The 22,902-nt window shown below is 43.2% G+C and overlaps 1 protein-coding gene across 1 annotated transcript in view; it reads left to right on the top strand.

Moving 5' to 3' along the window:
* The first annotated feature begins 2,996 nt into the window (after positions 1-2,996).
* Positions 2,997-22,902, top strand: part of OTC (ornithine carbamoyltransferase) — a 54,652-nt gene continuing 34,746 nt past the window's right edge. Inside the window, exons 1-4 of the mRNA XM_006015652.3 lie at positions 2,997-3,073; positions 6,830-6,968; positions 7,561-7,642; positions 16,522-16,609. Coding sequence (XP_006015714.1) covers positions 2,997-3,073; positions 6,830-6,968; positions 7,561-7,642; positions 16,522-16,609 — 386 coding nt within the window. The remainder of the gene's footprint in view (positions 3,074-6,829; positions 6,969-7,560; positions 7,643-16,521; positions 16,610-22,902) is intronic.

The raw sequence follows: 22,902 nt of genomic DNA, 5'->3' as shown, positions 1-22,902 counted from the left end.
TCCCTATCAGTCTTATATTGTTCGCCTCCCTTCAGTATCTGAGTACCTCACAGTCTTTAACATATTTATTCATCCTCATATCATCTCCCAAGTAACAAAGTGCAATTAAGCCTGTTTTACAAGTGAGAAGCAGAAATGAACAGATAGAATGCAAAGATACTGAGTCACCCCCTAAAGCAGGGGTGGGCAATTATTTGGCCCTTGGATCACATAGGGAATTTTGCTGAGCTGTCATGGGCTGGGTCAGTACCCTCCCCCTCCCCCGGTGCAACAACTCATCAAAACTCCCTACTTGGGATGAGGCCATGGGTGGGCAAGAAGCAGTGTTCAGGAGTGGGATTGGCAGGCGAGGCCAGGATCATGGGGCATAGTCATGGGGCAGTGACAGCACAGGGCCAGGACCAGAGCAGAGTTGTGATCTGCTGCCCACATATCCCTGCAACAGGCACTGGATCCGTGGGCAGGGGCTTGCAGAAAGTGGATCATGGCTCTGCCCCAGGCCATCGCCTCACACTGTCACTTAGAGCTCCAGATGCAGCTCCCAGTATGTTCGCCTGCATGCAGCTCCCAGTACAGTCCCAGCTGTTTTTTATGGAGACCACAGGATACAGGGGCAGTGACAGTGTGGGGCTGGGGCCAGGGCAGAGCCATGGTGCACTCCCTGCATGTCCCTGCCTTGGTCCTGCGCTGTCACCACCCCGTAATCTCAGGATCTCCATGGAGACCAGGCAGGGGATGTGGCCAGGAAGATGGAATGGGGACATGGGTAGAACCAAGGCACCTGCCGTGGGCTGAACAACATCCCTTGGCAGGCTGGATTTGGCTTGCTGGCCGGATTTTGCACACCCCTGCCCAAAGTGAAGGTAGGCACCTTCTTTTAAAAAATGCCCAACTAGGCTAGGTATCTAATTCCTGTTTGATTGCAAGAGAAGTTAGGTACCTACTTTTGAACATTCCCCTGAGTACCTATCAGCATCTTCTGGTGTCTTAATCCTGGAAATTTAGTTCTAAAGGGTATGTGTACATCACCTCTGTGCTGCATGCAGTCATTCAATGCAGAAGTACACTCTGTCCTGCTCCTGCTCTGTGGAGGCCACCTTCTGAAAATGAGGCAATGTAGCTGATTTTTGGTGGATGCCTGACACTTCTCTTAGGCTCTGTCTCAAGCGTGCCTACTGAAATTCACTGGGCATGTCTACACATGCATTAATGTGCCATAATTATGGCACATTAAGTTTAGTATCTGTAATAAAAGATACTAAACTTAATGTACCATAATCAGTGCTACTGTGCAGTAGCGCCAGCACATTTTTTACGTGATGATAATGTGCAGTAGACTAATTCTACTGCACATTAGCACGTTAGCATGGCTTTCGCTGTGATGCATTAATGCGCAGTAGAATTAGTCTACCATGCTTCTAGCGTCTTGTGTAGATGTGCCCACTGAGGATTGCCCGGGGGGGGCTACATTGCTTCAGTTTTAGGATTTGTCACACTGAGTAGAAGTAAACAAATATGATATGCTTCACAATCCTGGTTCTGGGCATGACATGGAGGTGATGTGATATGCCCTTAATGACTTGCCCAGAAGCCTGTGCCAGAGCTGTGAACTTATCTCAGGTCTCCCGAGTCTCAGCACTGCAATTCACATACTCTTGTGCCTCTTCGCTTAACATTTTTCCCCCCTATCAGCAACACTTTATTATGGGAATAAAAAAATAAGTAGCATGCCTTTGTAAAAATATTTGGTTGCTTTATAGAGAATTCTCCTGACTAAGTGAGCATCACCCAATTAATTAGGATGTATGGTGTACGTGCTTGCCTTTACCACAGAGGGTGTGTCTACATGTTCATTAATGTGCCATAATTGTGGTACATTAAGTTTAGTTCCTGTAATGCCAGGTGTTAACTTCATGAGCTGAAATTGGCACTACTGCACATTAGTGCAAATGAATGGTTTTTTTTGTGATGCTACTGCGCATTAGACTAAATCTGCTGTGCATTATTGCATTAGCATGGGCTTTGCCTGCTGTGCTAATGCGCAGTAGAATTAGTCTTCTGCTCATTAAGCATCTTATGTAGACATGTCTAGAGAATACTAAATGAATATGTAGGACATTAATTCAACAGACAGGATTCTGGATGTTTACTCAGGAAGTTTTAGAAAGATTTAGGACTAGTTTAAAGGTGAATTCAAAGATTATAAAACGTGATCATGCACTCATTTCTCAAAGGGTAATTTGAGAAATTTTGGTACAAAGTTTAAAAAAAAAAAAAAAAAAAAGAGGAAATGAGGGGTCAGTTACGCTTCTATTAAAGTCAAGGGCAAAACTCCAGTTATTTTAAATGGATTCAGGGTAAAACCTAAATTATCAAGAATCTATGAAGCATCTACTTTATTTTTCTGTGGGTACCTAATAAAAATGGAAACATAGGGGTAAACTTCCCAGTATCACTAGTTATCAGTAACAAATGGATTGTAAACAGCTTAAAATGAATGGGTATGTTTTCAAAGTAGACCACAATGAATTAACTCTTTACATGCATTGGGAATTTTGGATATTGAGCTAACATAATGTATTTTGAAAATTTTCTCTTAAAAGGCAAATTTAAATTTCTTTTCTTAGTGTAGCTGCTCCCTATTCTGCTCTTAGGTTTTTCCATGATTTTACTCTTAGGTACAAATACTTAACAATATAAAATTGTTAAGAAAGAATACTGACACAACCATAATGTTCCTTTCATGCAAAAGCACAAACTGTGAGTTGCACAAGTTGGCCTCATGAGAAACATTTATCTAAAGAATTTGAATAAGGGCAGATGCACTCTCACCCCTCAGCAGCCTGAGTCCCAGTCAGGACAATCAAAGGTAACATTGCCTCATGATGATAGTACCTTTGTTTGCTCAGTGAATCATAGGGCATTCTCTGCTTCATGGAACTTCAGGTTAGCTAACCATCTTTCCAGGACTAAAAAAAAATTAATCCAAAAGGAAGATGCTTTTCAATTTGAGGAACCTACTCAGCACTGTAGTTTTAAGAAAGAATGGCCAACACCTGCTGCAACACTTCCAGTAAGTAATAATTTCTGAATAACTGAATTCTTTAGACAAATGATTGTGTCAGGAAAAGACTTCTTTTAGGGTTTTTAGTACCCTTTTGCTCTCCATTTTTAGGCAGCAGACTGTAATTCTGTGTTTTTATCCTCTTCCTTTTTAATCTTTTTGGAATCATGTTATATGATCTGCAGATGTTTAACAACACATTGAAATATTTGCTTCTGTTTCAGTTCAGTGGGTGCTGTAAGTGCCATAAGTTATAATAAGCACTCAACTACATAACTGAACAGTTTAAGAGATTCTTTTATCTATGGACAAACACACAAAAAAAACCCTTCTTTTCCTGGGGATATGGTGATTCTTATCGTCAATGTTTTGCTCTCCTTATATTACAATCCATGCATGCATAAAGAGCATAAAACCAGAGACAAGATTAACCACGCCATTCTGACAGCTGTGTCTTGCCTTGTTTCAGCAATTTAGACTTGGCATTCCCTATGGCTTCTAAAAAGTATTTACATCACAATATTTCATGGTACTGTCTTTATTTCTTGTCAGATCATGAGAATCAAGGTAAAATTAATCATGTAGGACCGGGGTAGGCAATGTTTTTCAACCAGAGTGCCGAAAAAACCACAATGTCTACCTTGGAAGGTGCCAGAGTGCTGGTATGCCAAAAAAACAAAATGGGGCGGGGGGTGGGGTGGTACATGCAGCATGCACTGCATATTAGTATATTTAATAATCATAAATGTTGCCTTTGTTGTTGTGTATTCCTTTTGTTGAGCATGTTGCAATGACAGAGAGAGAAAAAAGAGACAAATAAGAGAAAGGGGAGTGAGAGAGAGAGAAAAAGAAAGAAAAAGAAGAGCAGAGAGAGAACCAGACACACGCACATGCACACAGAGAACTATGTGCACAAACACAGAGAACCAGAACACACCCAGAACAGAGACATGCACACAAACATCTGGAACCAGACACATGTGTGTGCACACAGACAAACAGAACCAGACAGAGGCAGACAAACACACACAACCAGATGCGCGGGTGCATGGAGCCGGGCTCCTGGGCCACTGGACAAAGTCCGACCCAACAATGCCCTGGTCCTGCAAGAGCCCCTGTGCTTCCCTGGGGAGCCAGCCCCCAGGCTACAGTGCAGCTGGCCAAGGCCCTGGCCCGGAGCCTGCCCATCAGCCCAACCACCCATCCGCCCCACACAGCTAAGTCCACAAAAGGTGCAGTGCTTCTGGCAAGGGGCATCCAGCCTCATCCTGGTGCGGGGCTGGGCTCAGAATGGGTAGGAGTCAGGTGGGCTCAGCTGCAAGCCCTTCTGCAAGCAGCCTGGGCTCTCTGGTTGGCAGCAGCTACCAGAGCCTGGGCCGGCTGCAGCCAGGAGGCTGCAAATAGCTGCTCTGGGCTCTGGTATCAGCTCCATACCGGCGGATACACGTGTGCCTTGGAGCGGATGGTGGGGATAGGGCCTGAGGCAGCACAGATCTGCTGCTGTCTGCTCTGAGGTACACGTGCAGTCAACGCCAGCATGGAGCTGATGCCGGAGCTGTGGAGCCCGGTGCAGCTGTTTGCAGCCTGCCCACTGCCTTCTGCAGCTGCCCAGAGCCCAGGCTGGCTACAAACAGCTGCGCCAGGCTCCGGAGCCCAGTCATCAGCTCTGTGTCAGCAGTGGGGAAGAGGCCGAATTGCACTGCCTCAGGCTGCTCCCCCACTGTCCAGTCCGAGGCGTGTGTGCACCTGCTGGTATGGAGCTAATGCTGGAGCCCAGAGCAGGTGTATGCAGCCTCCTGGCTGCAACTGACCCAGGCTCTGGGTAGCTGCTGCCAACCATGGAGCCCGGTCTGCTTGCAGCAGGGCTGGCAGCTGCCCAGCTGCCTGCTGGGAGCAGCCCAGGCTTCATAACTGGCAGCAGCTGCCTAGAGCCCAGGCTGGCGGTGGCGTGCCGAGAAAAATGGCCTTGTGTGCTGTGTTCAGCACACATACCGGGGGTTGCTGACCCCTGATGTAGGACTTGATCCTGCATTATTGAGATTTATGAGCATTTTCACATTGAAGTAACTTGGTGCGTCTACATGTGCATTAGGGTGCTTTTCCTAATGTACATTACATTTAGTACCTCCAGTGTAAAGTACTAAACAAATGTGCATTAGGCTGCCTTATGGTGCAGTAACGAATGCACATGGTTTTTAAGTGGCACTTAATGAACAGTAGCTTATTTTACTGAACATTAGCATAATAGCATGTTTTTTTACGTGATGCTTTAATGTGCAGTAAAATAGGCTATTGCACATTAAAGCGCACATGTAGACAGGATCAGACCTTAATAGATTAAGCAACACATGTAAAAAAGTGTATGCAAGAGTTATACATGCACACAAATCCAAATAAGCCATAAACAACTTTTTCATCTGTCTTCTGTTTTCTTTACACCAGTTTGAAAGTGTTTCCTGAGCTCTTAGTTTTATTTTCCTTTTTCTGAAGACAATTGCAGCACTCAGGCTCAACCTGCTATTTCTTATATGAGTTTTCTACTTGCGTATCTGGCAATTAATAAAACCTTCATTTGGTTAGGAAGCTTGACCTAGAAGTTGATATAAAAGATGACCACTGTTGACCAGGTGTCAAACATGGTCTCATAAATTAAATAGGCTTTTAGTGTAATATTTATATTTAGTTGTTTAGCAAATCACATTTTTAGCTATAGCTACCCTTCAAATCTAAGTGCGTAGGAGACCATGTCAAGAAAATTACCTTTATCTCAAGAAATCACTATCTGCTGTGATCACTAATATCTAACTAAATAATGATTCATACTTCAGCAGCCTATGATAATGATATAAATAATAACTTGTGGGAAACTGCCTTAACTTTTCAGAAAAAAAAAGAGGAAAAAATCCAATCTGGCTTCCATTTCATTGAGTTACATTTTAACTTTCCTTCTAAGCTATTTAATTGCTGAGTTTTCCCTGTTTGAAAAGAAATTGATACCACTGACTGATACCACATAGCTCCAGGGGGTAAAAATGAAGGGCTTGATGTGGCATGCCACACTAAACTCCAGAGTCTGGGCTAATACATCTGTCAGAGCCCTGGCAGTGTGTTTGACGAGGGGTATCTTGGCTCAGCCAAAATCCCTTTTTTTTCCTGTTTTCATTTTGGTATGGCTGACACCATTTGGGCCATACTGCATAAAAAGCCAGTCTCACTGCAGGCTTACATAGTATGTTTGGGACTGAGCATGAGGCTGGCCTGTAAAAGAGAGGAGTTTGTGGCTACCTGTGGCCTCTTTTGCCTGTACACAGGGCCTTTTAACAGGGCATTTAGGATTATTTTAATTGTTCCTCAATCAAATGCATCAGTTTGAATCTTTTATTTGCACCCCTGTAGAGCAAGATACAATCCAGATCTAAGTGTTACCATACCCTGAATAGTTCTATACATTTGGGCTTATTTGATTATGCAGTGTGCAGTCAAGTTATACTGATATTGGAAGCCATAGGAAATAAAATCAGATTCAGAGATTCTAATCATATTTAGGAGAGTGTTACCATGGTGATTAATATAGTAAATTGTAATATGTTGTGTCTGTGTGACAGTGGAAATTATTTAAACTAATTAGCACAGACCATCAAGATTATCCATCTGGGTCAAATGAAGCTAGTGAAAAAGATATAGTTGCTTGTTCATTAGTTTAATCAAGAGTACAAATTAATGCCAAATGATGAAGAGCATATTTTTGTTATTATTTTGACACAGGCCTGGAGAACCAACTCAAACTAATGTCCATCTGAAAGGTCGTGACCTTCTAACTCTGCAAAATTACACAGCAGAAGAAATAAAGTATTTGCTATGGGTGGCATCAGATTTGAAACAAAGAATAAAGCACAAGGGAGAGGTATTCAATGTCTTCAGCTAATATGCATTTACTGCCAATTAGATTATTCATACTGGCAAAACAGCTATTGCCATGAAATAAAATGTGAATTAACAACTATATTGGCTTGTCCTAAAATTTCATTTAACCCCTTATCAGCAAATATTTATGCCTTTCAGTTAGAAATGCAGAGTCCTTTGGATATAAGAGGGTAGCTTGCTAATGACAAGAGCAGACATTTTTGCACAACATGTATAACTCTGTTACTGACTGTTTCTATTGTTTTTAGTTTGGTTATGTTGCACAAAATATCTATATGATTTGCAGTGCAATTCTGTAAGTATTATGGGATGAAGATAAAATCAGAGATATCTTTAAAGCTAGTCCAAACCAAACCAAACCAAACAATGCAGGTGATTTTTGTCCTTAGAACTATATCTTTCTCTCAAACTCTTTCCTGTGGTAATAACTGATTTGTAGGGCAAGGGACTAAAACTAGGACAGTGATTGCTGTTTTTAACTCGCTGTAGCCAGTAAGCAAAGAAGTGAATGTATCATAACTAATCACATATGATTGAAAGACTTTTCAAACCCCCAATTCCTGTTTCTTCAGTATTTACCTTTGATGCAAGGAAAATCTTTAGCCATGATTTTTGAAAAAAGAAGTACAAGAACTAGACTATCCACAGAAACAGGTAAGTCCAGACTAAAACAGATGCAGAGTGAATTTGTCCATAATTATGAATTATGTTCTTTGCAATTTCAGCTCATAAGAAGCTTAAAGGTGGAGAGCAGCAAGAATGAATATCTGAGGAGAATGATTGTTAACTAGAAAGTTAGGTCAATGTCTTACTGTACTGTATCTCACACTGTGGCAGGAATCCCAAGGCAGAATTGATCTAAGTTACATGGTTTTCTGTAAGTGGCATAGGTTAGATTGGTAGTGAACAAAACACACATTTGCCTTGTGGTGGTGGTGGAGGGAAATAATGCAGGTCGTCTGCACTGGCCAAGGTCAGAAGGTTGGGGGAGCTCCTGTACACCTCCTAGTATGCTCTGTGGGCTCCTCAGGTTGCTGGAGACTGCCAAGTGCAGCCAAGCATCTAGGCCACCCTTGATTGGCTATTGTGCATGGGTGAGCATTTCCTCCCAGCCCGCTGCCGTCCTGCAGCTGACAGATGCTGGTGTCTGACAGACAACATGGCAGGGGGAGGAGGGAATGCTTGTCTGTGCCCGGCAGCCTGCTTAGGCTTCATGATGCTGCACCTCCTCACGGGACTTCTTCTGGGCTCAGTGTCAGGTCTTTGTGTACATCATGAAATGCTTCATGATGGGGTTTATGCAGGGACACAGATGCCTGCCTTCCCTCCCACACTGCCCGCCTGTGGCTGACAGCTGGCTGGAGGCAGGAGGTGGGGCTGTGGAAAGGGTCTGTGCTGGAAAGGGTCTGTGCTGACTTGGCTCTATGAAAGCTCAGGGGCAGGGCCCACCAGGCACTTGGATGGAGCAGCCAAATGTGGGATGAGTGCTAGTGCACCTCCCTGCAAGGGGGGGAGGAGGTAGGTGCGGCCTGCAAAGGAGCTTGGGATGCCAGTGGACAGTGACCTAATTTAACTAGATAGCGGAACTGGACCTTGTCATGACCCAAAGGCATGATTTTGTGTGCGCTTCGGCACCAGAATTATCCCCGCCAAATTGCAGCTTCATTGCACGGGAGAGTTTCCTGTTGCAGAGGAAAACCCCGGTGCAGGGACGAGTTTCCTGCCTTTTTTGCAGCTTCTTTTGCAGGGTGCATTGCTCATGTTGCAAGAGGAATGCACGGTGAAAAAGAGTCCCCGCCACTGGTATGCAAATTCGTTCCCCGTGATTGGCTAGCACTAAATTATTCACACGTGGCGGCTAACGATTGGCCTGTTAGCCGTATAAGACGCTTGAGCGGTTTCCGCCCAAGCCGAAGAGGACTCCACATCCATCTCGTGGGGACTCTGGGTACACGGCAGGGGAATAGAAACCCTGTGTGAGATCCAGAGGAGCCTGGCGGCCTGATCCACCGCCCACCTCTTCCCGTCTTCGAACGCAACTTTTATAAGACGTATTTACGATTTCTATTTTGGTGGCTCGTTCACCCAGAGCATCCGGAGCTCTGCACCGTGGAGCCTAGCCACCTCCACGAGACCGTCTGTGTTGTCTGTCTGTAACTGCAACTCAATCAATTTTCCCAGCCTACACCACTGCCATCTCGGTGTAAGTAAACAATCTTTAAAACTACCGCTACGCGTTTGTGCCTAATTCCAGCTCGACGGCCTTCCCTCTCCGCCCCGGCGTGCCCGGGCTGCTGGCCACAGCCCGCGGGCAGCGCGGAAAAGGGCTCGGGTCACTCCCGGCCCGCACAGACCTGAAGTTCAGTACACCTGTGGGTGCATCTACACATCACCATACTTCCTTTGGAAGTACTAAAGCACAACACAGTATGGGCGGTTAGTACACATGAGTAGATTTTGCTGCTACATCACTGTAGCAGAGCACTATACCCGGGGAGTGTGCTGCTCTGGCAACGTAGCTGGTGATCACATGTAGACACACATGATCACTACATTGATGTAGCATACCGTATGGTGACATAGTGCATCTCTACGTCACCATAGGGTGATATGTAGACACTCCCAGTCTAACTTAAATTGATTAAGTTTGAGTATACATCAATCCAGGTCTGTCTTAGGCGGTGTTCTGCCATTTTAGCTCAGTCTATGTGCGCCAAACGTATGTTCTGTTACGAGCTTTGACCAGTTTCCAACTACTTAGACCAGTAAAAGTATAATGTCTGCACCTGGCCCAAGTGTTAGTAATGCCAGCACATTTCTTTGATCACTACAGTTTCCGCAGATCATTTCTGAACAAATCAGGACTGAAATATAACAGGAATTATTAAGTATCCTTGGGTAAGTTTTAGGCCATGTTGCCTAGATGCACATTTTCCCTAAATGAATTTTGGCAAGTATCCAAATGTAATCCTGTACAGGCTCTAATAAATGTCTGTCTAAATTGTTATACTTCAGTGCTGTCACATTTTAGAATATGTTTGTAGTTTAAGAACCATGGCAAAGTCTTGCTATGCTCTTAGAAAAAAATAAGGGAAAAAATAAGGAAAACTAGTCAGATTATCTGTTGAACCAATACTTGATACAGAATCTGAGGTATTAGCCTCATAAAATAAGACGTTGGAACTTTTTTCCCTTAGGATCCAATCCCACAGTCCCTTAAATACATGCCTAACGTTACTTATATGGTAGTTCCACTGAGGTTAATGGGACTATGCAAATAAGCCAGGAATATGCTTACACATTTGCAGTATTGACCCCCTAATCATTTGGTGTAAATCTAATCTTTCTAATCTCACTTCCAAGTAATCATTTTGGTAGACAGTTTATGAAAACTCAGCAGATAAGGATATTCTTGCCTTTCTCATATTTATTTTGAAGAATTAAACAAGACTGGGCCCTACATCTCCTAGACTCCTTCCAGGGACAAGGAAGTCATTTGAGTTGCCTTCACATTTCTCTGTAAGGAAAGAGAGTAAACAACAACAACAAAAGGTTGGGGGAGGAAGAAGTAGATTGTTCAGCTTCCAAAACCTGTGAATTCTCCCAAGATCCAAAGTTCTGATGGCATAGGCTGCCAGTACGGGGCCATATGTCTTTATGCTGTCTTTTGCCCTGCTCTGCTCACTCCAGGTCTTAGTCAACACAGCTTCTATAGGTGTTTCTACCCTGTCTGCTCTACCTGAGACTGCCTTTGAAGTCAGCCCAGCTCTTTGAATACCAGATGGTATTCAATTTAGGGCTGTCCCTTATACTCACCCATTGGGCAGTTGATGAACAAGGAGTTCCCTGCACCCTCCCTTCCCTCTGGCACATGCATATGAAGGCAACTGCCACTTTGATTGTTACTTCTAATGACTTCTGCACGTGGTGGCTCTCAAGAAAGTTAAAATGAATGAACTAAAGGTGTGAAGTTAATCCAAGAAGGATTAAGTTAGTGATCTAAAGTTAATTTACTTCTGAATGAGAGTATCCATATGGGAGTTTAGCACAGTTCATTTTAGTGCATTAACTTCTCACCTTAATTAATCTCAACTCCACATGGTAGACAAGTCCTCCTAAGATCTGTTTGGGTTTTTTTAGCAGACAAAGCTATTTTTCTGTCAATGGAAATTTTATCCTCTCCAGCTGTTATGTCTGGTAAAATGACAGCCCCCTTTCAAATTGAAAGTTCATACCAAATGTGAGGATCACACCAGTCCTTGTTAGCTAAACAAGTTAATTTCATACCAATTTTCTGGTGTGAAATTAAGGATTGCAAAGTTTATTTATAAAACTCAAAATTCATATCAAATGGTATTTCTCAGGAGCAATAATCTTCAAGTCTTGGAAAAGGTCCTATATTTGTCAAGGCCCTGATAATCTGTCCCTCTGGGTATGTGAAAGCAAACACTACAGTACTCTAGTAGCTTTGGGACAACTCCTAAGGAAGTCGTGTATTTCAGTAAAAAGGAATTCCATTTTTAAAGCACTGTTTGCAAGAACTTCACTGTTCAGCATCTAAGAGATCGCTGCTGTTTCCTAACAATGGGTACCCACCCATATATACGAGACGCTTAATGCCCATTGGACTAATTCTACTGTGCATTAGCATCACAGGCAAAAACCATGCTAATGTGCAGCAGATTAGTTCAATGAGCATTAATCATCACAAAAAAGCATTTGTTTGCACTAATGAGCAGTAGACTCAGTCCAATGAACATTAAACATCACAAAAAAGTGTTTGTTAGCGCTAATGTGCAGTAACACCAGTTATTACCTGTAATAACAGGTACTAAACTTAATGCACTGTAGTGACGGTGCGTTAGTGAACATGGAGATCTGCCCACTGTGGAAGAATTCTAAAAACTCCTGCCATTAAAGAACTCTGTTCTTAAAAAATAAGTAAATGAAAGTTAATTTGTAATGCTATATGATATAAATGTTATAGTTGTGGTTCTTTCAGCATATTACGTTAACTCATATTATCCTGAGAGGATTTTAAATGTAATGAAGAAATTGTAATGAATCATTTCTTATGTTATTTATTTTCACTTTGTTCTTTTGACTGAATTAATCTTGTCAAATCGGTACAGTGAAGACTTCTAGTGCATGTTATTGGGACTAAAGCTCTTAAGTAAATATGGTTAAGTAGAACTGCAAATAACTTCCAGATGCTTGTTTTGCAGAGCCTACCAAATGTACTACTATCAGTGGACTCGTCCACACATCCATTAATACACTGTAATTACGGCGCATTAAGTTTAGTCCCTGTAATAACAGGTACTAACTTAATGTACCATAATCGATGCTACTGTGCATTAGTGCATATGAATGGTTTTTGTGTGACGCTTAATGCAAATTAGACTAAAGCTACTGTGCATTAGTACATTAGCAAAGTTTTTGTTAGCTGCACTAATGTGTAGTAGAATTAGACCAATGCTTATTAAGCATCTCATGTAGATGTGCCCACTAGCTATAATACTGGGAAATACAACATCTGTTTGCATTCAAAGTCCCATTCACAGTCTATTTAAAATTCGCATAATCCTTGAATATTAGAAAAAAGTACTTTTCACATAATCAAACATTACTTTTAAAATAAGCATCCTCTTCTTGGCCATGTTAGACAGGTGAATGTCATGCTGGGTCTCATTACAACTTTGATATAACTTTATGCTAGCTCTTCACCATGTGTTTAAAATATGTATGTACCCAAACTTAAGTGTCAAGAACCAAAGGCTAATGAATCTGACTGTGTTACAAGTTAGAAATGGGGGAGGACCCGTAAATAATATTCAGAGGGAAAATAACTCCCCAGAGATTTTTTTTCTACGTGTCTGGGAGACCATTGGTCTGAATCTTGTACTGTGTTGAGCTGCCATTGGCTACAATGGAGTTAGTCCCAAGTCAAACCAGTTTGCAGAGGTATTATGAACAAGTTTTGTACCCTGGGCAAAACCCTGCTCAAGAGTGCAGAGGGGCAGGAGGAGAAGTGTTGCTGCTGTGACTAAGACTCCCTAAGGGGCCCCATGCTAACTCCCCCCCAGTTATACTACTGTCAGTGTGAGAGGAGAATTACAGCCAGGACTGTACAAAGATATTTACTACATATATTCACCCCTACAATTACATATTATATGCTCCTTGTGGAGAAAATAAATGTACAGCATATCAGGAAGTCTAATATCTGATATTTATTGTTGTGCCCAGTATTGCATAGCATCTGCTCTGGCTACACTTATCAAGATGGATCGCTTCTGTGTCATAACCTTCTCTTATTGAGCTATCTATAAAGAATTTTCATTAGGTTTCAGGCTTCTTACCTTAGGAATGTTCACAGGATTGTTACTATATAGAGCACTTAAATTTAAATCTGTCTTTCAAATGCACTTTTTAAGTGTCAAATTCTGGCAGGTAGTGCTCACAAATTTAGATGCTGTGGTGGAAGGGCAATGAGGAAGTTGGTTGCCCTATGTCTCCTTCCTTTGATATGTGAGAGAGGAAGCAATCATCAGGCTGTCCATGTTAAGGACAAAGCTGTGTATGGGGTGCACCTATGTGTGTTCTCCATAGGTAAGCTTCTCTGCTGTATCTCTCATGAGAAATAGCTCAGAACTCATAGCACAGAGCAAAGATGGTTACAGTGCTTTTTACTGTTGATACACGTGCTCTGGGAATGGGGGGAGCACTTTAATTAGAGCAGCTCCAAGAGCCGCTCTAATTAAAGCGCCTGGAGCATAATGTGTATCAGTGTCCCTGTGCTGAAAAATGGTGGTGGAGGCACTTTAGCTAAAGCTTGTCAAATGAGCTTTAGTTAAAGTGCCCCTACCACCATTTCTCAGTGCGGGGAAACTGATACATGTGATGCTGTAGTCTACTGGAGTGCAATGATCATCATGCTCAGTCTGCTCCAATGTACTGTAATTACAGCGCATTGGAGCAGCCTCCCTGCAAGGGTATAGGTGCCCTTTTTTGTGCTCTCTTGATCTGGGCTGTTCCCCAAGTCTCAGGCATGATTTAGACAGCCTCCCTGTGTATCCCTGTTGCTCTGAGTCTTTGAAGTGTAATGTGCTGCTGCCTTGTCCCTAGCATGCTCTCTATGCCAGAGATTTTGGGAATGTCTTCAGATCCCTATAACAGTGACTTATTCAGGAAAATCCTTCCAGTAGCATTGGGTGGGTCCACACAAACCTTGCTCCTTATAGTCTATCTGCATCATTCCAGGGAGTGTCTATACCACCTTCCCTGTACTTATACAATGTAGTCAATTGAGTTTAAGTCTTTATTTCTCATTTTTGGAAGAGCCTCACAAAAACATATAGAAGATGTTTTGTGGAATTAAGCAGTGGCTTTGTGGAATGTACTGGGTGTGTCTACATGTTCATTAATCCACATGAAATTTAGTACCTGCATTGTGAGGTACTAGAAAAAGGTGCATTGGCCTATTTTAATGTGCATTAGCAAAAGCACATGATTTTTTCTGATGCTTTTATGCACACTAAATCGGCTAATGCGCATTAAAGAACACATGTAGATGTGCCCACTGGGACAAACTCTGTTTTGTCTTGTATCACATGAGATCCCTTTGAAAAATTAATTTTACTAAAGGCACATGCTACCTTATACATGTGCATTACCTTCCACATGTACTTTTTCTCCCTTCTTAAAATGGCAGCCATGGGAACTGTTGGCATGGTGTAACTACTTAACCTTATTTTCCATTCTAAATACTCTACATTTTTATAGAGGATTTTTTGCTGCACTGTCAACAAAAATAAATTGCAGCTTTATAACATGCAATTCTGTGTGGGGACTTCAATTTAAACCTTGCCTTGTATAAAGATGTTATGATGTGCGGTCAATGATATAACAAAGAGCCCTTCCCATAGATATTTCCTCCTTAGCATGTGACAAAACCTTTATGCTAGTGCTAGTGCTTGTGTATGTCCTGCAGAAAGGAGAAGGCAATGCCAGGGAAAACTCAGTAAATTGTCTTCCCTTTTTCAAATCCATATGCTTCTGGATAAGGAAAGAAGGAGACAGTAGCTTCCCCCAAAGTATATGCAGTGCTATTCCTGGAAATATTAGCATTTAAGTATTGAAAAATTACCATGGAGCTTATTCTGATCTTCTTGCAAGGATGCTGTGAGCCAAGATATCTCCATTAATTTTAGTGGGGTTGGTTCTTATTTACATTGGCATGAGAACAGTCATACCTACTGAGTATATTGTTGAGTATAACATGATATTAATTTTGCATGATCTGAAGCTAATATGCACTGTGTGGGAAGGAAGTGGAGAGAGGCATGGTCTAGGAATGGAATTGGGAGTATAAGAAATAAATACAAACTGATATTTGGTTTAATATGGGGATTTCCAATTGCAGTGTTTTCTCATCAAAGCTACTTTTATAAGCCAAAGGGATCAAGGGTCATTCCTATCAGGGTTGATTTAGCTATATCCAGAGAAGGGATTAATCTGTTAGGGGCCAAGAAACTGCCCCACCCCTACCATCCATTGGAGTTGGGGTTTTAACAATAGTCATTTTATTTTAACCTCATGACATGGGTACTTTGGTAGAGCTCTGCAAGGACATTGCAACAATGTCTTCGCACTTAGCTTGGAGCATAGTTGCTTTGTTTTACCTACTATCATTCACCATAACTTCAGTCATTTTTAAAGAATAATAGTGGTAGTAATAGCTTTTTAAAATTTCACAGGCTTTTGAAACATATTTTAAAAGCTGAAGTAATGGCAATGACTGCATTGCCATCTGCTGGTGAGAACAAGGCTGATCAGCTTTAAACTTCCCTGATAGGTAACAGAGCAACTGAGCAGAGGCATTTTTTGGATCAGAACTGTCCAACAAGACCATCTAAACTCTTCTATACTTTATATAGACCTCTCTTCTCCCCAATAGAAAAAATTAGATTGACTTTTTTTTCCAGATAATACTGTGTTTAAACTACTGGATGTAGTTCTTATCTGCAGAAGATGGGCAGTTACTTCAACAATGTTGATCTGCCCAAGATGTGCTATCATGATAGCAGATTTGTTGGGGTTTTTTTCCTATCATGGAAATCAGTGAGGAAGAGGCCTGGAAGCTTATATATTTCATTTTCTTGATCCTGTCTTCTTTAAACTAGCTTAACAAAGGTGTGGGCCATCACTGAATGAGTGGGTTTACACTGGCATGAGAAAAGAATAATTCATTTTTTAACATATTACCTTAATGCTTCTTGAGGTAATATGTATGAATCCTTAACTTGAGTGAATTTTGCCATTAACACAGGTCCTAAAGGACTATTAATACTTGGACAGATTTCAGTTTGGTGTGCATTTACTGGTGTTTTATTAAGAATGGTTTTAACTGTCTGAAATACTGGGGTGCCCACCTTTTATTCGCTTTATTGCAAGCACCTGTGGCATGAGTAGTTTAGAAATTCCAGTCATAATTTTAAGATTACTATGGTTCAATTTTGTAATCTTTGCAGGCTTTGCTGTCCTTGGAGGACATCCTTGTTTTCTTACAACACAAGATATACATTTGGGCATCAATGAGAGTCTCACGGATACTGCACGGTGGGTTAAATATCATTTGCTTGGTTTACATATTTTTTTAGGCATGTGATTTTTTTTTTTTTTGTAGAAATCTGACTGAAACTTTTGAGAAAGGAAAGCACATTATCAATAACATTTTTCATGATTTTAGAATTCCCCAAAAACTGATTTTCAGGAAATTTCCAACATTCCCAAAAGTTTGATAGACCAGACTACAAAATTATTTCCTAGTTCAGAACATTACTGTTTGTCACTTTGTTGACCCTTCAGGAATGTCATGCAAAATTATGAAAGCAGATGTCTTTGTCAATTTGGTTTGGGAAGAGAAGAGTGATAACAACAACAGATAGAAACATAAATATTTATAATGCATCATACACAGATAGCATCACACAAGGTCAGATAGAATGCTTTGTTTACACCTCTACTGTGAAGTTTTTAGTACAAATTAATTCAACTTACTGGAAAGCCATACCCTCAAAGTTTGCTTTGACCCAGGTATCCTGGCTGCTGATAACACAAAGTCTATCAGGATTGTATGGGGGAATGTGCTGACTCAGTGCATCTCCCCCTGAAGGCTCCATTGCAAGATCCCTGTGAAGTTTCAAGTGAAAATTGCCCTCTCCCATAAAAAACTCTTGGGGGAAACTAGATACTGCAAATTCTCCTTGGGCGCATCACATGAGGTGTTTACTGCACAGTAGACTAATTAGCTCCTGTTAGGAAATACAAGTACCATCTTGCTGCAGATTTTTTAAATCTGCAACAGTGCTTGTGTAGATGCTGCCCCAGCTGGCTGGGGCACAAGGGTGCTTCAGTGCAGGGGCTGCCTGCCGGCTAGACCTGTACTGAATCACCCTCATGCCCCAGGCAGCCCTTCTGTAGCATGCTGAGCAAGGTAGAGCAGCCTCCACACTGGATGTGCTTTGGTCCCAGGTGCATGTACAAATGGCACTCCCAGATCAACAAACTCTGGAGCAGTAAGCTTCAGAATTTATTGCTTTGCATTAATAAGCACATGTAGACACAGCCCCTTTGTCCAAAGTAGCTCCAGTAGCACATGGAGATGGGCAGTAATGAGTACACCCTGCCATAATAAGTCTGAATGGCATTTCCAGTGGCTTTCTCTAGTGTTATAGGAAGAGGACTAGAAATTCAAAGAAGCAAACAAGTGTGAGGTTCTTTCATGCAGAATACTGTGCTGCTTTCCAAACAGGCCTTTTGCAGCCATAAGATTAAGTCAGGCTCAGATGCTGGAAGGTTAGTACTATTTGAAGGGTGTACTTGGTAGCTGTATTCGGTATCTTCCATGTTTCAGGGGTGTACTTGGTAGCCCAGTTGATCTAATAAAAGGTATCATTTTGGAACCAAGAGTTCTAGTTTTTTGTTGTACTATTTGAATGCTCTTTTTTCCTTCCTTGAAAGACATGCAACCTCCAGTGTTTCAAACTCAGTTCAGGAAACAAAGGGGGCACTGACATACGTGGAAAAACCCCCAACCATGCTCTACCTGAAGCACCAGCGTGTTACTTTGACACAGCTCTCTAGTGTCTGTAGAGATCAAGCGTTTCAGCTGGGCTTTTTGGCAGTTTTAGCTAAAGCTGATTCAATCAGCTATTAGATAAGAGTGCCAAAAATGCCCTACTAAGGCACCTGATTTCTACAGATGTTGGGAAAGCCAGGGGCAACTAACAAGCTGCCTCTTCTGGGCATTTGCTGGGCTCAGTGCAGGAGCGCGCTGAGCTTAAAGTAAAGCACCATTTTTTTCCATGACTGCAAACAGCCAAAGTCAGCAGGCAGAGATTTTTATTTCCCTTTGTGGCTACGCTTTTTGTGGTCGTTAGCTGGAATATTTTTTTTTAATACTGTGTTGGTTTCTTTATGCCATGAAATCAAAGCAAAACATAACCAAAAGGCCAAACATTTGGATGTGTTAGATTTTTACTTTTCCACCTATAATTGCTGAAAGAAACATGGGACATGGATGAGTGAGAGGAGGCCAAGACTTCAGTCTGCTGAGGCTAGAGAGGATACTTAATTCTCCCTGTTCCTGTGTTCTCCTCCTAAACATACAAGGGTTGAATATGCATTAATTGTAATAATATTTTGTTTCAGCTAGAATGCTACCCATTAGCTCATTTTGGCAACTACAATCATAGGATTTATAAAGTCAGTTCAATTATTGGAAGTCTCTCTGATTAAAAGGCAGCTTAAGTTGTTAGTAACAGTAAAGATTTGAGATCCCTCAGACTTGTTTCTAGTTGGGCAATCCAACTGTTATCAAATGCTATCAAAGGATTCAAACTAATTCCTTCAGAACGACTTTCTTTTCACATCTTAGAATGTTCCCTCAAGCCAGCTAGGGCAGCTAATACTAAATTGAAAGAAGCCATTCCAACGCAGATGTGATTCAATCCATCTGTAACTTCCTTGGCATCAGGGACAGAGAATTATCAAACTGAGAGAGACCAGGGCTTCCTTTGCCCTGCTAAATGCAAATGAAGGGCTCTTTCCTGTGATTTAAGAGATCATTGTTCTCCAAGAGTCCTCACTCCATCAGTTTTTTTTACTGGCTAATAGGGTGCTTGTGCACAGTATCAGCTTTTTCTAGCTTAAGATATTCCTAGGTGTTTTTCACTGTCATAATGTACCACTATGAATGATGTAACATGTACCTTATTTAACGTGTTTAAGTCTCACTATGGGTTAATATGCTATTACTAGTAAAAGACGCTAAGGGGCACCTCATAACAATTGTACCCTCTTCACATCCCAGTACTAAATTACAGCAGGGGGCAATTTAGGAATGTATTTAGTGATTGGTTTATTTTTTCAGGTCACGTTGGATAGCTTTGTTTTTCCCCTTAGGGTTTCCAGTGGAGCCCCTAATTCACACACTGCGAAATATTGTTGTCCACTTGGTGAGGCCTCTTTGGGTGAGGGACAGGCAAAGTGTGGCATCCTCTTTTTGGGAAACACTGTCCCTGCACTGTGGGGAGCAGCGTGGGCACCACACCCCCTAATTATTCACCGCCGGGTGCTGTCTCCTGGTGCTGTCCCCAACAAATGTACATGGTATCCCCTTTTCCCCCTCCCATCACAGAGGGCTACTCGCAGGGTTTCCAGTGGAGCCAAGCCTCTAGTTCACACACCGTAAGATATTATCTGTTGAAAGAAGCCTCTTTGAGTCAGGCACAGGCAAAGTGTGGGGTCCTCATTTTGGGAAGCACTCTCCCTGCACTGTGGGGGGCGGTGTGGGGACTGCACCCCTTAATTCCAACACCTAGAGGGAGAACCCTCTTTGTATGCTTTTAAAAAAACAACTTCAAGCATGCTTGCAATTTTGTCTCAGGCAACACATTTGTAAACCATGCAAACACAGCTTATCTCTTCTTTATTGGCCATTAATCGCCACCCTACCCATACCCCACTGCCCCCTCTGCCACCAGCCCCCCCCTTCTTATCGCTGGTGTCACTCTTTTGGTTTTCAGTAGAGCGCCGAATTCTCACACTAAAAGGAATTGTTGCCTGCTGCTCTACTTGAAGCCTTTTTGGATGCTTGCAGCTATCACCCTGGTCAGAGAAACCAGGGGTGCATGCTGAGGGCTTCTCGGGGCACAAAGCTGGAGTACTATTTTGGCAAACACCTCGCATAAGCACAATTTTTTGCAGGTGTTGGAAGCATTTTTGGCTCAGTCAGAGGCATTGTCTTATCAGTTACCTTGTTTGCACGTCAATTCTGGTTTCCTGCATCTCTGATTACTACTATCCAGGTGTGTCTAGGGTTACTTCCGCACCCCTCATAACACAGCATTAACTTTCTTTCTTTGTATTTTACACCTTTTACCTAACAATCTCTGCCTTCACGCAACTTTCTTGTTTCAGGGCACGCAGTCATGTACCTGACCATCCCCCCACCCCCACCCTGGTATTCTGTTAAAACACCTTTCTTCTGAAGGCACCTCCCTGACTCAACACCCCAACCTGCCCCACACCCACAGCACCCCCTCCCTCCTGCAGGGAGGATGTCCTCTTCTCATCCCGTACATAGACTTCCCCCAGAACCCATTATCAACAAGGTATCCCAAATTGTTTCTCAGAAAGACTTTATTCAATTACAAACTAATAGGGAGTACAAAATGAAATATAATAACCATCCAGTAACAGAGCACATTCCCCCTTGTGAGCAGTGATGATGTGTGCTGCCAGGCAATTTCTGATCACAGCTCCCCTTCCGCTGTTTGCCTGAATGTCTAACCCCTCCCCGGCTCGTCTTCATCTACATCTTGCAGCTTCTCTCATTTCCCTTTAGTCTTCTTCCCATGACTGACTGAAAACCTTTCCCCTTGTCTCTCAGATATTATGCAGCATGCAGGCTGCCACTATGAAAGAGGTGATGTTCCCCGGATCAACCTCCAGCCTGTAGTTGAATGACCTCCAACGGGCTTTCAAGCGCCCAAAGGCACACTCCTTTGGCATTTGCTTAGGTGGTAGTTGAACAAGTATTTTTGTTGGTCAGTAGCTTGCCCCTTGGCAACTGCTGGGGGTCCAGTCAGCTGGTGTTGGGCCAAATGAATCAGAGGAGGAGTAGATAGGTTAGGTCCCTGATGAGGAGGATTGGGACTGTCACCTTGCCCAGCTGGAGGTCTGGCACCCCTTGTTTGAAGTGCCCACTCTCCACCAGGGTTGGCAGGGCAAAGTTACAGAAGATGTGGGTATCGTAGGTGCTGCCTGCCCAGCTAGTGCTCATGTTAATGAAGGTACCATGGTGGTCAACAATGTCCTGCAGCATGACGGAGCGAAAGCCCCAGCAGCTGTACTAGAGGCGGTTGGTGTGGGGTGGGCAGGTGATGGCGATGTAGATCTCATCTAGGGCCCTGATGCATTGGGGAACCCCAGCACACAGAACTCTGCCACCACTTCTGGGATAGTCTCCCAGCGGTCGTCTCACCTACCCTGAAGAGGTGGCCAACTTAGCAGAGACTGGCAGGCATGGCCAGCTTGAGCAAGGTGATAGTCAGCCAGGTCTCTGCCGGGAGGGGCTGCCACGTGTTGGTAGCCTGCTGCTCCCAGTCTGGGCAGAGCTGATTGAGGAGCTCCTGGAAGGTGGCCTGGGTCATGTGAAAGGACTCCAGTCACTGCTCATTGTCCCAGGTGCTCTGGACAACATTCAGCCATCGGTCCTGGCTGGTCAGGTGGGTCCACAGGTGGCAAGACTAGAGCCCCAGTGGAGCTCATGGATGGCACTGATGGAGGCGTCCACATACTCATCTCTGGTGTCCCTGCCAGGGTCCAGGCAGCAGCATGGGCTGGGCAACAGCAGTGTGGTGGCAGGGGATCTGAGATACCATGGTGAGCCTGGCTAGCTGGCCACCCAGTGCAGGGGGCAGGCAGGGCTGAGACTGACCTGTGCCAGGCAGCAGTCACCACAGAGGCAAAGCGCGGTGAGCAGGGTGGCAAGCAGGAGCCTGGGACATAACCTGTCACTCTGGGAACTGGGGGTGGAGCAGCCATCACACAGTGGGCATGGGCTCTGGTAACAGAATTGCAAGGGGCAATGCTGCAGCCTGCTCCAGGCCAGAAAGGCAGGTGACCAGGGAGCAGCACAGGGGGCTGGCTTTTAAAGAGGGCTCCTGCCCCAGACAGCTGTGGCTGAAGCCTCCAGCTCCCTCTGGTTTCTTCAGGGGGGTGGTGCAGGGCTGGCGGAGGCCAGGAACAGGTGACTGCCATGAGGAACAAATCTGCTCCCAGATGGCCATAAATGTAGACGCCTGCCTAGGGCAGGGTTACTCTGCAGTAAATTACTGCACAGTAAACCCATGTAGCATTAATTGCATGTGTAGATGCTCCCATTTAGGAGAACTACTATGTCAAGGTCAGAATACAAGGACCAAAAGTTTGATAAAGGGTAGAGGATTTGAAGAAGTACTGAACATTGTCAGAGCAAAGGGATTCTTAGCTGCATTTTGGATAGATTAAGGGTGAGGTGGAAGTCCATGATGCCAGAAAAGAGAGTTAGTAATAACCTGCATTAGAAAGCTTAACAGGGATTTTTACTGTATGAATTGATGGGCCTTTAGCCTCAGTGTAGGGGTACGAAGGATAACAAGAAACAGAGGAAGTTGTAAGTGGAGAGAAGTCCTAGTTGACTTCATGTTGCAAACCAGTGCGACTGGGAGGATGATGAAGTTGTCCAAGATGACAAAATCAGAAGAGGAGGGTGATGTAGCAGGGAAGATGAGAGGTATAGTTTTTGCTGCTGGTCGTTGGTTTGGGAGGGGTTGGGGAGAGGACACAGTAAGGATTACCAAGAA

Source organism: Alligator sinensis, unplaced genomic scaffold (genome assembly GCF_000455745.1).
Source record: "Alligator sinensis unplaced genomic scaffold, ASM45574v1 scaffold243_1, whole genome shotgun sequence".
NCBI lineage: Eukaryota > Metazoa > Chordata > Crocodylia > Alligatoridae > Alligator > Alligator sinensis.
The sequence above is the reverse complement of the archived record's forward strand: the minus strand, read 5'-3'. Positions and strand labels throughout refer to the sequence as shown.